Source organism: Candoia aspera, chromosome 4 (genome assembly GCF_035149785.1).
Source record: "Candoia aspera isolate rCanAsp1 chromosome 4, rCanAsp1.hap2, whole genome shotgun sequence".
Taxonomy (NCBI): Eukaryota; Metazoa; Chordata; class Lepidosauria; order Squamata; family Boidae; genus Candoia; species Candoia aspera.
In genome coordinates, this window is record NC_086156.1 from 56,359,917 (window position 1) to 56,379,830 (window position 19,914).

A 19,914-nucleotide genomic window follows, 5' to 3' on the forward strand; every position below is an offset into this window, starting at 1 on the left:
GCCATTACATGCAAGTTGTGTGACAATATAATTGAAGAGAAAAGTTACACTGGGTATTGTGGCATGCATTCAGCTCAATTACAATTCCCTAAAGAGATGCTTCCCCCTTTCCTCCATGCTGTTACAGTTAGCCTTGTTAAGCTTCAAGGCTCAGATATTTATGGAGAGCAACATCCATCACAAGTCCTAACGATGGATTGTATTATTAGGAAAATGACAGCAAGATCAAAGCATTCAAAGATTTAAAGCACATGCTGAAATGTGTATTATTGAAACACCCTAGCAGATTATGTGGCTTGCATTGTTCTCACTTTAATCGTTTGCTTTTAGAATTCTTTGGAGAGATCGCCATATGAGCTAACAACCCATACTTTCATAGAAGCTACACTGCGCAAAGCAGCAGAACTTAAGTAAGTTTATTCTCTACCTAGAGTTCAGACATGCTATCCTAGTAAGGGAATTCACTGCAGTTTTTACATGTAAAGAAGAACAATACAAGTGAAATTACAAGAAAGGGGATTACTATTTTTTCTTCTAGCAGTCCCACATACGTAAGATGCTTTTTAAGCATCAAGAAAGAAATAACATATAATTAGTGGAAAAAAGCAACTGGTATCTGCATCCACAGAGTGGGCTAAGCAGTCCTTGTACAGCTTCAAAAATGAGTATAAAGAGCCATTGCTCTCTACAAAGGAAGCTCGCAGATGGCTTTATGTGCAAAATGGTCTAATGAATGCTTATTTCAAGAATGGAGTTCAACAAAAGATATAGGACTATCACCAGCATGGATGACACACCAGTATGAAATAGGCAGGGAAACAGGAATTGCCTGGTGCTGATTTTCACTGATGAGTTACTGAGACTGGGCAGTAGAACAATTTTGAAGCATTATAGGATTGGCTGTCAAAGATCAGCTGATTTCTAGGATCAGATGTATTCTGACCAATCATATTTGTATCCCAGTTTGAACTACTTGTAATTCAATCAGCAGTTCCAGATATAGTAAAAAGTGACTGCCTGATTTGGCAGGTGAATCTTTGTTCATTTTCTCAACTGGCCTCAAGATGAACAAGGATTTTGATTTCCCACACGGCCCAGAAGAGAGGAACTAAGTGACAGTGTTTTATCGTGCTCAAGTAGAATAACTGAACAGCAGAATAATATTCAATATTCAATTCTGATCACTCCTCAGGAGCCTTAGAGTTTCACCAGCAGAAAACAAGAGCTATCTTCTTGGCAGCTGATGTTTATTTTGTTCCTGCCTCAAGTGATGTGACATACTCTTATTTATGATCGTATTACATAGACATTCAGAGTGAACACATCCAGGAAGTTTCACACCCCAAAATGTGTACAGACAGAGTTGCTAGCATTACCTGCAAGCCTTTTTTTTCTATCTTCTGTTGAAGTATCTGAAGGCACTTGGTGAAATCTGTTAAGTCTTGATCTGGTGTCTCTATGAGCTCACACCCCTACAGCAAGGGAAATAAAAAACAAAAAGAAAAAAGAAAAAAGAAAACTGAATTATCTTACAGCTTTAGAATCAAGTAGAGTTGTTTTTATAGCTTTATTAAATGTTGTGTTATCTATGGAAACACAGCTGGCACTGGTTGCCAGGATTGCTGGTATAGCAGCTCCAGTATTATCTAGAGCAGCCTTTCCTTATATGGGTATCATTCACATGGGTGATCTTCATTTCCCAAAATTACCTAGTCTCCATGTCTATTGCTATGAGTTCTGTGAATTGATGTCCACACATTTGGTTGAGGAAAGCTGAGCTAGAGAAAATTGATCTAGCTACAATGGGACATGTTTAGGTTACTGCAATATATTTTCCATGAAGCCACCTTTGAAAATGATTTAGAAATTACATTTATACCAGACTGTATACAGGACAGAGCTCAGATTATATTAAGTGTATAACCTTTAACCCTACCGAAAGTTGTTGAGTGGTCCTAACACTTTAAATTACAAATCAGTGGTTTCCTAGCTCTAGCTAGCTAAGGTCTTCAAAACAATCAAAAGAGGTACACAACCTGAGACCCCAGAGACTTCCAAAAGCTGTCACCAAATTAAAATGCCAGATTGTAAGAGAGAAATTAAATACATAACTGGAGAGGAAGCAAATTAACTATACTCCTTTCATGTAATTTAAATATAAAGAAAATCAAATCAAAATTAATTTTGGTGCTGGCTAGGGAATGTAATTACTTTTTGAGTGTACCCCTGGCCTGGAAGAAGTTGCACTCCCTTCTCCTAAGTTTGGGACCAAGTCATCTGAAGGCACCAGGCACTTTTATATTGGAATGTTCAAGCATGCACTTGGCAATGGAGGCCCTGCTGTCCGGCCAGCATGGCTAGCTCTTTCTAAGTAGCAGCCCCACATCCTTGGAATTCAATGCTAAAGACGCTTATTTTGTTTATATCCTGTCACAATCATAAAAAGACCCTTGGGAGGTAACAATAACAAACAAAATATAGTAATAGACACCAAAAATACCTTAGAAATATATTTAAAAACCTCAAAAACTCTACTAGATTTCCTTCCTTCCTGTTGAGTTTGGCTGAATTATGCTGAGGTTGAAAAAATATATATATAAAACTGCTGACTTCGAAGTTGTTATGCTATGTGTGTGAGGGTGGTGCACTCTGGACAGCAGATTAAATATTTGGATAAATAAAAACGGGGCTGGGTTCAGACGCATTTACAGACAAGGATGAAAAAAAACCTCAAAACCAAACAACTTTCACTCTTACATGAAAGTTTTTAATTATGTGAGCATATAAGCAGGACACATTTCAAACAAACCATTATCAATAGGGCATGACTGAACATTGAAGGTTCACCACAATAAAATTTAAGTTCACCATTTTAAACTTAACATGTAGTCTCTCTCTCTCTCTCTCACACACACACACACGTGCACACAATATGCAATGTTATATAACTGTATTTAGAAATACATTTATATAGAAATACATTTTTATATATAAATTTAGAAATAACATGTAAGACAGTATAAGGTAACTTAGACATTGCCTTCATATAAAATAAAACGTGTGCCATGACCTGCTAGACGCTTCATCCATGACCATCTCTCTAGGTAAACTGATTGGCTACGTTTTGCTTGTTGGTTCATAAGATGCACAGATGTATTATAAACTAAACCAAACCAATCAAATGCTGAAAAGAAAAGCTCATGGAAGATTTAGAGATATATCAGCGTGTGTGTGTAATTTTCTGAAACTAAACACTGTAATTCTAGAGATGTTTTAGGAATTACTGGCATTTGTGTTTCAAAAAAACCCAAATAATGACTCCTGAAAACAATCAGGCAAAATAATATAAAAAATAAGTTTTTCTTCTGATAAATACTTTCATTTTTTTCTTTTTCAAATTTTAAGTAAGCAGACTATGTTGAATTCATTTTCAAATATCTTACTGAGATGATTTCATTGAACAAGAAGCCAAATCCTGGAAACTCTCCTACTCTCTATTTATAATACTTAGTTAAAAAAGAAAACCCTGAATATGCATGCATTAGAACTTTTGTATGCAGAATAGTGGAGCATGTATAGAGGAGAGCCTAAGGTGGGGAGATCTGTGTAAAGCAACCTTGCTCTGTCATAAGGTGTTGCCTTGATCTGGGCACTTCATTCTGAAAACAGAATCACTCTGCCTCAAGTCAAAGCCAGCTGAATCTGCCCATCATTAATGGACCTCTATGTATGAAAGGAACCCCTCTTAGTGTCTGGATCAAAGCAACACATCTGTTCCAATCCAGCACTTTGAAGGAAACATCATTCGAACCTGTGGTGCTGCTTTGAAGAGGCACTTCAATTGAAACTTCATCGAAGTAAGACATTCCTTTGAAGATTATAAATATTTGAAGAAAATTTATTATTCAAATATAGGGACCTTTGGAGATCCAAACATTATCAGAAATATTATGAGTGATAATTTGAATGCTGAAAACTTTCATTTTAGTTTAAGATCCAACTACTACATTCCTAATTGCTCTAATGGAAAGCCAAAGTCACTGAATAATATTTTAAAAGATGCTTCATGTGTGGCCAAAAATAGTCAAATTGTTTGGGGTGGGGGCGGGCTGTATGTTGATTAACTTATGGCCACCAGATTTTTGAATGCAGTGGTATGCAAGAATAATTAAACAGAGAATTGGAGTTGTAGTCATTGGTAAATAACAACAAATTTTATTAATCACATGTCTGACCATATAAAAAAACTAAAAACAATACAGAGAAAGTAGGACATATTCATGATCAATCATCATCCCTGCAGTCAACCCCAATCTGTTTTAGGTAGTCTAGTAAAGGTAAAGGTTTCCCTTGACATTAAGTCCAGTTGTGTCTGACTCTAGGGGGCGATGCTCATCTCCGTTTCAAAGCTGAAGAGCTGGCGTTTGTCCGTAGACACTTCTGTGGTCATGTGGCCGGCATGACTAAACGGAACGCCGTTACCTGCCCACCAAAGCGGTACCTATTAATCTACTCACATTTGCATGCTTTCGAACTGCTAGGTTGGCAGGAGCTGGGACTAGCAATGGGAGCTCACCCCGTCACGTGGATTCGAACTGCCGACCTTCCAATTGGCAAGCTTAGCAGCTCAGCGGTTTAACCCGCAGCGCCACGCGTCCCCTCTAGGTAGTCTATCCTCCTCAAAATGGTCTTTGATATAAAAATTGAAGCCTTGCTAGTGATAGTGAAGAGAAGACTAAGGGGAGACATGATAGCAGTCTTCCAATACTTGAAGGGCTGCCACAGAGAAGAGGGTGTCAATTCTCCATAGCACCTAAGGGTAGGACAAGAAGCAATGGGTGGAAGCTCGTCAGAGGAAGATCCAACCTGGAAAAAAGAAGGAATTTCCTGACAGTGAGAACTATTAAGCAATGGAACAGCTTGCCTCTTGGAGTTGTGGGTGCTGCATCATTGGAAGTTTTCAAGAAATAATTGAACAACCATTTGTCCGAGATGGTATGAGGATTCCTGCCTTGGGCAGAGGGTTGGACTAGAAGACCTCCAAGGTCCCTTCCAACCCTATGATTCTATGATATGCAGGTTCACTCCCTGCAAGAAATAAGGAAGTTTCTCCTGGGTGTCCCAATAGTTTTTAGTTTTTAAGTAAGGATCTAAGTAAATGGTCCTTTCTGCAGAATATAGTTTGCAATCAAGCAGGGTATGTGCAATATCTTCAACAGCTAGTGCACCACATATAGATGATCTTTCTTCTAATGGACCCCCATAGAACCTCCCACCTTTCCATGGAATCTAGTTGTTCAAAATATGCTCTAGAGAAGGCTTTTCTATGATGCTGGGACATATAAGTTCTTATTACTTTTCTATCTGTGAGGCTGATTTGTGTTGAGCTAGCCACTTTAAGGACTTGGACATTTAAGGGATGTGAAATCATCTTCGCCAGCAATATTCAAGACTCTTTGTTTGAAATTTCTTTTGGCCTTCAGATCTGATTGGACTGGGAGTTGGGCAGAGAATCCATATTGTGAGACAATATTTTAAGTTAGGCAGCCCAAGTGACAGGAGATGTAAGTAACAAAAGTTTGTACACACATGCTAAGTAGTAAGGCAATGCAACAGGACTAAGTTTCTATGGAGCTAAGGAGTCATTTCTTGAAATGGATTGTATTAAGGATTTTCAGATCTATGCCAAAACACGTTCATTAAAAGCAGCACAGGATCTCATCGGATTCATGGCAAGCCACAGGCCTATCATGAATTGGAACAGAGCTATGTGTAGAGAATACTCTTGATCTGGATTTTGCTTACCAGGATGAACTTGATCTGTGGACGAAGCAGAAGCTGAAAGTAATTTTACAACAGATCTCTGCAATGTTCCAGACTGAAGTGGAAAAAGTGATCTGGAGTAAGATGTGGGCATACATAGCAACTGTTAGCATCTCCTTAAATCAAAGACATTTCTTCTTCCTGTCGTGTAAGCCCAAGAAAAGACATCATTTCTTTTGCTATGTGAGCAGCCTGACGTTCTCCAAACACCTTTCCCCTTTTGAACTCTGATCACTATTCTGAATTAGTGCTATGGAGAATTGACTACATCACATAGTACTCAGCTGTTAAGTTCTTCATTGCAACATTTTGTTGGAATATTGTGGGAAGTATGTTGGGCTATAGCATGTTTATTGGTTTATGAACATACTAGCCTTATGTTATGTTGCTGAAATGGAAGCAGAGAGGAAGCAGTAAGAACTATAGTAAGACTCCAAGTCATACATACATGCATACTTTCAAGGAATAATTATGTTAGCCTGATTAATAGGAGAGGGAGAGATACTGCCTTATCACACTCTATAAATGGCATTATAGAGTTGTAGTGATTGATGGGGAAGTTTGGTCCTTCACTATGTAAGATGAATTTCTCTACTAAGTCATCATTTTAGCTTGCAAGGTGGCTGATGCCTGCAGTTTTTAAAGTGCTTTGGAGTCGTGGACAGTTCTCTTCCATGAGAATGGAAGAACATCCCTTGAATTATGCAGGCTAGTTAACCAACTGCAAAAACTTCTCTTTTTTTATCCAAGAGAAAAGACTTCAGGAATGACAAATTTCTGATTCAGAAAAAAAAAAAATCTATGTATCAGGAACAGAGGAGAAATGTAGCAGATCTTATTGAAAAGATTTAGGAAATTCATTCCTTGTAATTCTTTTCCTCAGGGTTGCTCTAAGTATTTACTAATATCCAACAATTCCTTGGTCCTTGTATGTGTGACTTTCTGGTGAAGGACTCATACAGAACTGATGGGGAAATGGAAATGCATGTTCACATGGAGATTCAACAATGCCTATCCTCTCACTGATAGTTCTTTATGTGAATGCAAAAGCATTATCAAGGAGTATTCATATTTTAAAACTTCTGACGTACTATTTTAAATATATATATATATATATATATTACAAAAAAATGAACTCCCAAGCTAACATCAGTCTGTTTCTGAAGGTATAATGACATATTAAACACATCCACTGGTTGAGCAACTGTATGTCTGATGACAAGATACCATAAACACAAATATGCCCTTTGAGTTGCACATAAAAAACAAGATTAGAAAATATTGAACTATGGGAGTATAATGTAACTGGCATCAAGAATATTCAAAAGTGCCATCGAATGGCAATTGATGGGTATGTAAATACAAAATGATAATATCTTCAATTCATTATCATCAATCATAACAGACCATACTTCAGATACCCTTCAACAGGATTTTTCCATTAACTCATGCTAATTCAGCCTCAAGAGCGTCACTACATTGAAGAATAATGACACAATAATAGTAAATAAAATTGTTATCTTAAAGGGTTAAACTTGTCATGTATGTCTCTTGCAACATGTAGAAGGACATCTGTAGTGCTACCCCATAGAAACACATTGGCTTTTGACACAAGTTTCTATTTAGTGTGTATGGTCAGCTTGAAATAGTGAAATGGTACATCGACATGGGATTTTGGTTAAAATCCCTATTGAGCCATGATGATTACTGCATTTCTCACATCTAATAAATTGTGAAGTCATAGAGCAGATAATATGAGGGACTGCTAACATTTAAAAGAGTTAAGATAGGATACTTTTTACTTACTGTGGCCTGGAAAAAACATATATTAATAACCATTTGTGTAAACACTACTTAGATATTTTTTTTTATTCACCAAAGTAAAATTAAATTCTGTTCAGCATTACTAATGCTGAAATTCTTTTTAACTTCAGAAATATTTTTATGAAGAAGGAGTTAGTGAGGACTATTTGTAACTTCGTTCAAATAATTACAAGGGAAAGAATAAACAAAATGTCTTGCAACATTTCATTTTTAATGAAAGCATTTCAAACAGATTTAGACAAAAATTGCACACAATTCATATCAAGTTATATTCCACCAAGGGTCTTAAGTATTGCCTGTTATGACTGATGACAATGAAATGAAGATATTATCATTTTGCATTTACATAACCATCAATTGCCATTCCATGGCACTTTTGAATATTCTTGATACTAGTTATATTATACTCCCATAGTTCAATATTTCCTAATCTTGTTCTTCTAAAAATAAAAATGCAATAATAGAAGTAAATAGGATTTTATGATCTTTTCAAAGTAACAGCTTACAAAATTGCTATCTAAATGCAATCTAATCAAATGCAAAAGAATATATACTATTTTAATGTCTTTCCTGAAGAGAGATAATAATACTAATAAGAATTCTGAGCATTTCCATCAGACCCTCTTAAAAGATGTTTAATAATAGACATATGAAAAAGTATGCTCAATATAAATTTAAATAGTATGAAAAGGACCATATATGAGGGTTAAATGAAAAGTAATGCCTCCATTATTATAAATCACCAACATATGTAATGCTGATGTCCTAGAAGCTCAGATGTATTCTTTAGCATCTGTTCTTCACTTTGGTTGGTGGGAAGTTGGTGTGAAATAAGGGTGTCATGCTATTATTTGTGAAATGGAAGCCTGCAGTGAGTATTCATTAAGCCACATGCTGTGATCAAATCTTAGACTGCTGAAGGAGTCCCTCCAACTGAAATTCACTACCAAATGCAGGTTGGTTATGGTGATGACTGTGTTACTGTGAGTACTGTGTGTCACTGAGCCAAAAAATATAAAGAAGGTGAACTGGGAAGAGACGATTTGGAGATTTAGAATGAAATGCATGATCTGTGATAGCAAGTTACAAGTTTCATGTGAGAAAGGGTGATGAAAAGATTACAGACAATTGATGGATCACTCAAAGAAAATGCTGTCAAGTTTGACATTTCACAGGAATGTGTGGGTCACATTACTAATGTTCTTCAATATTGGAAGGTTTCTGCAAGACGGGATCTTCACATACAGTCCAGACTTGCTTCCAGTGACTCAGCCAGTTTAGACCCTAATTCATCAAACATTTAAGCTGAAAGAAATTGCTTTTTCCTCGTTGTCTTATTACTACATTCTTTTGATATATGAAATTTGCCATATACATTTGTTTGAATAAAATGAAGAGGCTGAAAGGACTGTCTGGAGCTGAATGAAGAGACAGTGTGGAGTTCTTTCATGGCAGCTTTAAGAAGCTTGTTCACTGTTGGCAGAATTGTGTGGCAAACGGTGATTATGTGGGGAATAAATACAAAATAGCTCATTTGAAGGATTATTTTCCTCTTTCATTTATTAAAGTATGCCTATTTAAACTTACGGAGGTACAGGCATTACTTTTCATTCAAACTTCATATATGAATGTAGTAACAGTACAAATGGATTAAGAGTGGGTATGTGATTTATGTGCCCCTCTTGACAGACTTGCCTACTGCTCTGTTTTAAAGTATGGATAGCAAATTGGAAGCCCAGAAGCCACATCTATCAGAAGTCTGTAAGTTTTTAATAAAATATAACTCCTTCCTAACAAGGCCACAAAGGATAAAGTTGTTGTTGTTGTTGTTAGTTGCCGTCAAGTCACTTATGACTCACGGTGACCCTATGTATAACAGAATGAAATGCTGTTCAGTCTTGCGCCATATGCCTGACTGTTCCAATGTTTGTGTCCATTGTTGCTGTAATTAGTAGATCAATGAAGTATTATGTTTGCTGTAAAATTTCCTATTTGTAGAAAATCAGCACTACAAATACTAAGGCTAGAAAATTTTTCCTACCTTTCTAGTTATTTTTTAAAATACAAAAGCAGTCAAAAATGGCAGCCTTTAGCTGAAGTGTTAAATGGTAGTCTATTCTGTCATTTTACAATTCTGCTACCTTAATTTTTTCTTTATTAAACTGAAAAAAAAAACCCTCAGGTAAAAATATCAACTGTAATATTCTTGAATTATTGTAAGACAATAGAATATAAATTAGCAAGAACACATTTCTAAAGATAGGTATAGATATATTTAAAAAATAGCATAGCGCCTCTGCTATTCAGTAAAGCAGCCCAGCTCTTCCCAGACTTCTTTGCAATCTTGAAAAAAAAATGCTGTAATAAGGAGTCAACTCATTAAAGTTAATGTGACCGTTAAAGCAGCATTTTTTTTTAAGCTCTCACAGTAGCCTGAATAAATTTGGGCTATTTTAATATATAGCAGCAAGGTGCTGAGCTTCTGTGATGTCCATAGGATTTGTTCTGAATCAGTTTTGAAGCACAAACATCCCTAATAAAAATACTATATGAAATACACAATAAAAAAAGAGAAGGAAAAAAAAACATCTTAAAAATAAAGAACATATTAACATAAGCTCAGTACTGAACTTTCTTTGGAAAGCTTACCCTACCAAAAATCGTATGCTTGTCTCACATCATTTTAGAGCCCTACAAATTCTTATAAAGACTGTAAGAATGATACTAAGTTTATGCAACTATCTGATATAAATTGGATATGGTCCTTGAGTTTAACAATTGGTTTAATGTTGTAATTGTTTACTTTGTACTCACTAATAATTTTTTCTAATTAAGAGAGATTTTATGATATTTTGGAGTTTATTTTTGTTATTTTTTCCCATTGTTCAATCAAAAAGTATTCAAAATTTTGCTAATACTTCAAAAGAAAATATGATTTAAAGCATCATCTCAGTACCCATTCTTCCCCATAAATTTGAGAGTGTTTCTAAGATCTTGAACAGGACTCTTTTAAAAACAGCAAGTCGATTGTGCACAGGAAGAAATACAGCCCATAATACAAGAAGAATTAGTGGGATGCCGTAAATAACATCTGTGCACTTACTGTAGATCATCTTGCTGACAGAAGGTATTGCTATGCAGACTGCTCAGCTATCACCAATGAAGCAGAGCCAATTATTCTGATAGGTTCATATGATAAATTGCTGTTATTAGTCAACATCAAACTGTTTCATGAAGTTCTGCAGGGCAGAAATTAACCTGAAATGGCACTTTATTTTATAAGCTAAAACATAGCTATAAAAATTAAAGGGTAAGACTTCGCAGATATTTATTTACTTTCAATTATAGCATATCCAATTTATTCAATTTTTTGTCATGTTTTGCTTCTAAACCACCAGCCTTCATTCAGCAATCTGACAGTTAAGCTGTACTGTTTTCCCCATCTCTGAAAATCAACAAAAAAAATTTCAGTAAGACTGAAAACTTACCAAATTATCTGCTTCCTGATGTCTACTGTTTACTCATATGAGAAAACCTTTTTGAGAACCTCTCAATAAAGTGTAATTATGATACTTGATGTGAAATGATAAAAGTAAACATTGCCCAGGTCAAGACAAATTGCACAGGGTATTGAACAGATTTGCTCATGGTCTAGATAAACTGCTATTCCTTATCTGAGCAATCCAGCAGAATGGGAGGAGATCACAAACAATGAGTCTACCAGACTTATTTCATGTTTCATCAGGTAACTTTCAAGAAGAGTTTGACAATCATATTCAAAGAGTTCTTTATCAAACTGCAATGATGTATCAAGTGAGATGCCACAATATCAATCCTGATGCCAGTATTCTTCCAAACCTATCATTAATGACTTGGATTAAGAAGTGGAGGAATATTAAGCAAGTTTCAGATTGAGGGGGCAGAAAAAGAAACAAACTTCAAATCAATAGAGATGTTGGCTAAAAACAATGGAATGAAACTGAAACTGAATAGTGATAGCACAACATTCTTCATTTAGGAATATGTTCAAGTTTAGTAAAGGGCTAGGTAACAGTACATGTGAAAAGGATCTTAGAATTATAGTCAGATATGAGTCATCTCTGTGATGTGTCTTCTAAAAAGGCAAATGCTATTTTAGTTGTATTTATTTATTTATCCCATCTTTATTATTTTTTACAAATAACTCAAGGTGGCGAACATACCTAATACGCTTTCCTCCTCCTCTTTTCCCCACAACAACAACCCTGTGAGGTGAGTTGGGCTGAGAGAGAGTGACTGGCCCAAAGACACCCTGCCGGCTTTCATGCCTAAGGCGGAACTAGAACTCACAGCCTCCTGGATTCTAGCCTGTTGCCTTAACCACTGGACCAAACTTATATTATAAGATAATATATTTATATTTTATATTATTTTATATTATTATATTATGTTATAGAAGAACAATTAGCAATTCATGGGAAATAATAATTTCACTATATTGTGCAGGGGTCAGACTCCTCTTTTAAAACTGCATCTAGTTCTGGCAATCACAAAGATTCATAAAAAATGGACAAATGCAGAGAAAGGTAATCAGGGAACTGGAAACTATATCAGCAACTGGGAGTAATGGGTATTTTTAGGGATCAAAGTTACAAGAGGGAAAGACAGGTCTAGAGAGATTAAGGATGCCACTTTCTCACTTGCCAACCTTCATAGAATTTCTAGAACAGTTATTCTGCAGACACCACACAGTTGAATATTAGCTGACAGCAAAGCCCCTTTTCAGTTATTACTCAGGAAAATGATAAAAACCATTTTCCAATTAATTTTAGCTCCAGATCACTGTGCATTTCTCTATACATGTATAGATCTGTTGTTATTTCTAACTGATTATTTTATTGTTTCTATTCCCACCCACCTCTTTTTTTTTTAATTTGTTGTACATCTTCAGGGTCATAAGATTTGGGCAGTAAATAAATAAACAGGGAATACTTCTGATAGGTGTCTGCTGTAATTAAAATATTGCACTAATGAGAAATGTCACATGTCTTGGCAGTTTTCAATCATTTTTTAGCATGTTAAACTCATCAACCAACTTCTTTGTAAACAAAGACTGTGAAAACTAAAAGTTCAAAGAATGAACAGTTAATTTCTTTGTACTGTAAAAAGTAAATTATTAAGCTACCATGAACTATTTATTTTTCAAATGTTGGCGTGTGTGGTACATTCAAAGGGTAGTAACTCTTTAAGAAATAATTAACAAGAAAAAATAATAGTGAACATTAAGTATCAGTTCTCATAGCATATTGCTACTAACAAGAAGTTAATTTACCACTGATACACTTTTGGTGGATAAGCCAAAGCTTCAGAACTTCTTTTTTAAAAAAAGATCAGGCTATTTTCCTCTCAGTTAAGTTTCTGTAAGCAAACAAAGATATTTCCTGCTTAAAAAAATATTTAATAAAAGCTGGCTTAAAAATGGATTCGGTGGGAACAATTTTATGAATAAGATTTATAGATAGATAGATAGATAGATAGATAGTCCATTCAATTATGTCTGATTCTTGGAGACTGCCTGGATAAGTTCCTGCAGTTTTCTTGGCAAGGTTTTTCAGAAGTGGTTTGCCATTGTCTCCTTCCTGGGGCTGAGAGAACGTAACTGGCCAAAGGTCACCCAGCTGGCTTTGTGCCTAAGGCAGGACTAGAACTCACAGTCCTCTGGTTTCCAGCCTGATGCCTTAACCACTACACTAAACTGGCTCTCATAAAAATATTACAGGTAGTCCTCACTTAGCAACCATTCATTTAGTGGTGGTTCAGACTTACGACGGAGCTGAAAAAAACTGACTTATGACCAGTCCTCGCACTTATGGCCATCGCAGCGTCCCCATGCTCACATGATTGCGATTCAGGCACTCTGGTGCAGAGTGGTAGACAGCAGTATTGCAACCGAAACTCTCCCCACGAACCGAGTTTGATCCCAGAAGAAGCTGGATTCTTGGGTAGCCGGCTCAGGTCGACTCAGCCTTCCATCCTACCGAGGTTGGTAAAATGAATACCCAGCTTGCTGGGGAACGTGACGACTGGGGAAGGCAATGGCAAACCACCCCGCTCTATAGTCTGCCAAGAAAACGTCACGAAAGCAGCATCCCCCCAAAGGATCAGACATGACTTGGTGCTTGCACAGGGGACCTTTCACCGTTTTTTCACCCAGTGAGTATTGTTATAATGGAAGCTTTCTTCAGCAACTACTTTTAAAACTTTTCCAAGCAACTACTTCAGTAAAAACTTCCAGTGAATGCAATGTAAATGCAGTGTATTTCCTCTACAAGTAATTAACATTCCATTACCTTTTATTCTTAAGCAGCTTTATTTTCTCAGCCTGTTACTTTCACCTATTATTCAGGAATGATAATCAGAAATCAAGAAAAATCAAGTTTATACCATTTATCCTCTACACCACTTGTCAAATGATTATGGTCTAAAAGTAGCTCCTATATAATCTTCATGTAAACCTGCTGACATTTGAATAAAAGCAGGTTGACAGATGCGCAGGGAAGTTAGTTCCATTAATTTGAGGTGGTGGTGGTGCGAGGGTTAAGCAGAGGAACCCTGGCATTACAGCTACTTTTATACTAATGTGTTTATTAAATGAAGCCAAATGTGTGATGTCCCCAGTAGCTATTACCTGAGATTTCAAGTGAACTTAAAGTGTCTTTGGATGACTGCAACTTTCTTGTAGCAAACGCATGTTAATAAGTGCATTTAATGGGACTGAGAATGTGCTGTAAGCAACTGCTCCTATAATTTACCCACACTTAATAAGGGAAAATAGGTCCTTTCAAGACACATCTTTACGACAGGAAGAAAACAAGAGATTGCATATAATTGTCCAATGTTTTCAGTACTGTTTATCCTTAAACTATCAACTATTCCTTTAACAATATCATCTTAACTGTCCTTGCAGTAAATATTTCTGATTGGTTTAATCAATATTTCATATTCTATATTACCCAACATTGAAACTCTAACATTCCGTAGCACAGACAACAGCAAGATAAATTTCAGTTCCTCTAGTGTTTTCTTTTTCTCCCATTAGCAGAAGAAACACAGAAGATACATTTTATCCTAAAAAGCCTTAAACAGTAACAACCATGCAAGAAAAATCAGTCATGTTATTCCACTGACTGAATTCTGTAACAAAATCTTGCAGGTATGTATTCTCCTTCTTAAAAATAATACAATTGTTCAAGATTCCAAGTATTAAGCCCTTCAGTCTGGAGCAGGCTGCCACTACAATCCATATTCCGTAGTTCTTTTTAAACTGACATTCCACATTCTATAACTACTGACCATGGTTATTTGGCCAAGCTTCTCTGTACTTCTGTAAGCCTCAAGGTTATCATCAGCCTAATCATTTCTTCACTATGTTTCTTAATGACAAAGTTTTAGCAGCAATCTGGCCTTTTCAGCGTCTTTGTACTTCAGGTATGATGTTGCAGATAGAAGACTTAACACCACTGTCCTGCCTAACAAGCTACTTACTTAATTCATAGCTGAGATGGGAATTATGCTGGGACTTCTTGGTTCTCAAGAATGGTCTTTCCATTCACCTCTATTTCTCAAACAATGGATTGTAAAAATAATCCTGATTTATAATCCTAACTTTTAAGTACAGGAATATTTGGCTAATAATAATAATTAAAAAAAAAACCATGAGAAAGCAACACAGAATTACTCTTGGGATGTGGGTGGTCAAAGGCTTAAAAAAATTGGCGCTATTTTTACTGTGAACTTGGATATTAATGGAAGAAACAGGAGCATAACTGCATTGGAAATGGGCCCTGATTTCCTGACTTGATTGCCCCAAATCAGAAATTCCAGAAATGGATTGGAGGTAGCCACTCAAAGTGCTAGTATCTTTAGTTTTCAGTATCACACATATTCAGACAATATTACTGTATAGTAAGGAATTGTAAACAGATGGTGGAGTGCTTGCCTCCATGTCAGAAGATTATTATTTATATTAGCAAGTAGGTGAAGCTCAGAGAACGTAAATGGGCTCATTTACCTGTTCATGTCACCATTCCAGGACTTTGATGGTTCTGTGGGATTTTGAGGTCTGATTGCATTCTGTTAAACCCTGTTGCTTCCTGCTCCAACACATTTCTTCTCTAATCTCTTACTTTCACACTATGACTGTCAGTTTTAACTCAAACTGATTCAGTGCTTGCAGAACTTATTTGAAAAATATTTATCCAGCTTTTCCACATAAAGACTTAAAAGAGCTACCTAAGGTAATTTAAAAGGTAAGTATGTATCCAGCTTTCTAACACTTTTAGAAACACCAGAAACACCAGAAGAATGCTATCCTTTTTTCAAGACACTGATTTGCCAGTTGACAGTTATCACCTCCATATACGTAACTCCATCATTACGGCACTATGGAGTGGATAACAGTGAACAGCATATAACATATTTGTCAGAAGATTCCCTTCAATGCTGGAGTCACAAAAAGCGCTAACATAAAAAACTCAGAGGGGTTTTTTTTTGAAGGAGAGGAATCAATTTTCAGATTATGAAATGGTTACCGGAACTATTTTTTAAAAAGTGCTTCTTTAAATCCACCCCACAGGAGTTCTTGAAGAGGAAAGTTGGAATTAAAAGTAAGGAACAACATTCAGCAGTGATTCAGAGGGCTTGATCTATATTATCTTCTATTTCCTTTCAACAACTCTGTAAGACATTATTATCTTTTTAATAATTTGGGATTATAACTGCCATCTTCATGGTTTTCAACTTTGTCTTTTCACTACTACATTGATCTAACCTCAAAAGCTATAAGATACGTAAGCAATTAAAGAAACTAAATATATTGGCTTCCTAAGAACCCTGACCAATATTATTGCTTTTAATTTTTCTCCAGACTATAGCTGATGGTAAATCAAAGGTCTGTTCCAATGTTACAGTCACATAATTCTATTTATGTCTTTGGGAATTCCATATATTTCTTGTATCAGACTTGCACACAATTCCTCCACTGCATAAGCCTTTACTAGTCACCTTACAATATAAAACAATAAATACACAATAAAATTCCAATATAAAACACATTATAAAACAATTTTGCAGAGCTACCAAATATAATAAAATCCAGACGGCTATGGTCCCATTCAGTCGTTGTATAGGAGGGGCACTTCAAGGTACTAGCCAGCCCCAAGTATGACTATTCTCCTCCCTGCCCCAAGCCTGGTGGCAGGGCCAGGTCTTCAACTTCCTCTAGAAGGCTAGGAGCAATGGGTCTAATCTCACCCTGGGGGCAAGATGTTCCAGAGGGCGGGTGCTACTGCAGAGAAGGCCCGCCTCCTGGACCCCACCAGATGGAATTCTCTTATTGACGGGGTCCGTAGCATGCCCCTTCTGCATGTTCGAGTGGGACTGTCCTAACAGCCAGGAACCACACTGAGACAAGGAGTAGATCTCTAGTGTTTTATTACTGCTACTTAACAGAGAATCCTAACAAACTGAAGAAGCGTGGGAAAACCCAGACATATAAACCCCAAAGACTAAGGCGGGCCCAATCTGTGTCTCTTTGAATGGCCACCTAATTCCTCAGTACTACGCATGCACTTTACAGCCTGGATGGGAGCCCCCTGCTCGCCATCCTCACTCATGACAGGGACGGGCTGATGAAACGGGGAAGAGGCGGTCCCTTAGGTATCCTTAATAATACATAACTGATGCCTTTTGACCCTGGAGGAACCCCTGAAATATTTTTCAGGCCTCGGGGAACCCCTGCACATTCAGGCTCAAATATAGGCCAGAAGTTACAAAATTATTATATTAATTCCATGTGTAGGCCTGTATATATGCATTAACAGTGTTCTGAAACTAAAATAAAGAATGAAACTTACCTCTTTAATGTGAAGTTGCCTGAGTTTGAAATAATTTTTTAAAATAAATTGTGATCTTCCATGGAACCCCTAGTGACCTCCCTCGGAACTACAGAACCCTGGTAGAGAAACCCCGTCCTAGAGATTTACAGTAGTAGCCACTGAACTAAGGTAATGACAGATGGTTGCTGAAACAACTTTGTGTTTCCATGGAATCTCATGGAATCCTCCATGCTTTCTAATTTCCCTTCCTTCCCTCTCTATACATTCTCCCTCCCTCCCTCCCTGAGGTGAGGAAGAATAAAGGGAAAAACTTCGTTTTAGTGCTATCTATTCCAAGTTCTATTTTTGAACTGTATCTCACCATTGTACCTAACAATGGCTTAACAAGCCATTGATCTCCTGGTCACTGTTTTTGCCCACCATCTCTGGCACTTAAGAAGTAATGCACATTGAGGCCCTGTCCCTTTTGGACCAAATTTAAACTCATGTCCAAAGACTGGCTAGTGTCTGCCATGAGCTTCTGAGTATCTATGACTAATCAGGAAATGAACTCCTTTATGTTTCCTTTGCTTTGAACAAGGTAAGTATTTTACATGCAAATTTACCCCCTTTCTTTCTCTTCATAATAGCTTTCTATCTACCTATGCTGAGTTCTCCCCATGTGAATTTCTCTGTGCCTTAGCCAATAAAGAAAGTGAGTGCTAATACTAGTTCTGGGAAACAGTTCTGTTACTTCTTTTAAAGAATTTACTCACCTTGTCTGTATAATATTCTTTTACTTCAGGTAAAATAGAATCAAAGTCCCCACTGATATAATCAGGCAAAAAGCTGAAAGGGAAACAATATTCAGTTAGTTCTTTTTAATGAAAACATCATATTTAGAAATAACAGAAAATGACACAGAGCCAGAATAGAATAGGGGGAGAGTACAAAAACACTGAAATAGCAGCATCAGTATCTAGAATTAACATTAATGGTTAGACATTTCTAATTTAATTTTCTTATGAATGTATTAGGGTGTAACAATTTGCATACAGGCTGAGATAAGCTAGATTCATGGTTGGGAAAGATGTTTGAGAGAATGGTAACTGCAGGCAGGAAGCAGATTATCTTGATTCAAGCTGATTTTAGAGAAGGCTGCAAAAGTGAAACTGTCTTGGATGGCTTGCTGGATAATTCTGGGGGACTTACAAGGGGAATGCCAGTCCTTTTGACCTCTTAGCAGCTTTTAATATTATCAAGCATGGTATTTGTCTTGATAGCTTGACAGATTTGGGAATAGGAGGCACTGTTTTCTCGTGGAGAAATCCCTTCCTATCTCTCAGAAAGATTTCTGATGGTATCCCTTGGAGACAGAAGGAAACAGTTACTCCTCAAAACATGACTTATCATTGTATAATGTCTCTCATGGCTCAATGTTATGAACACTGCTTTTTGATATCTATATGAAATTGAGATGACCTGGAAATTTGGAGCTGGGTAAGGTGACAATCTTCAGGTGAGGTGTGGCTCCCCCAAACAGCTGCCTGAAGTCAGTAATCAGTTGCATGAAAGCTGATAAATTGAAACTGAATCTCAACAAGATGGAGGTACCAGTTGTAAGGGGAGTCAACATTCAAGATAGGTGGTAGGTTTTTCTCTTCTAAATGCTGTCCATTTTCACAGAAGAAGCAATGCAAGGATAGGTGCTTCTGGATCTGAATTATTCTCTGCTTTCTAGATTGAAATAATGGCCATCATAATCTTTTTTTTCAGATTCAGCTGACACAGCAAGAGCATTCCTTCCTGGAAGAAAATTATCTGTGGTTTACATGGAACTTTGGGTCTAGTTCAGAAATGTTAATTACTGAAGAACTCAGTAACTAGATTGATCTCTGGAAGAAATCCAAAAATACCATATTATTAAAAGCATTGCACTGGCTGCCAATTTGTTTCCAAGCGAAATACCAAGTGTTGGTTATGACCCTTAAAACATCATACACTTTGAGAATGCGTTTCCATCCACATGAACCCCCAGTCACTGAAATCTTTAGAGGAGGTTCACCTACAGTTGCTGGATGCTGATCTTGTGGCAACCTGAAATTGCTATGAGCTCAAAATATATACATACAATGGCTGTCCCAGTCCCTTGGAATGCATTCTCTGTTGAGCTGACCCTTTTAAAAGGTCCTAGCACACCTCCTTGAACAGACTTTTAATTATTTTTGATACCTCTGGTTTTAATTATGATTTTGTTTTAATTCAAATTACTGAGAGAACTAATACTCAGCATTATAGTAAGTTTAATAAATATGCACTGAATCATGAAAATATTAATATTTATTATAACTGGTATTGCCGTACCATTTAGGAATGCTGTGTTTCTTCAGCCTAGAAGTCACTCAGAATCTGC

General features: G+C 36.7%; 1 protein-coding gene across 5 annotated transcripts in view; it reads right to left on the bottom strand.

Moving 5' to 3' along the window:
- The window catches only part of TPK1 (thiamin pyrophosphokinase 1), a 311,687-nt gene that overhangs the window by 116,201 nt on the left and 175,572 nt on the right, over positions 1–19,914 (bottom strand). For all 5 annotated transcript variants that reach the window (XM_063304195.1, XM_063304190.1, XM_063304191.1 and 2 more), the window contains 2 exons: positions 18,278–18,350; positions 1,377–1,472 (listed from right to left, as the gene is read on the bottom strand). In XM_063304195.1, coding sequence (XP_063160265.1) covers positions 1,377–1,472; positions 18,278–18,350 — 169 coding nt within the window. The remainder of the gene's footprint in view (positions 1–1,376; positions 1,473–18,277; positions 18,351–19,914) is intronic.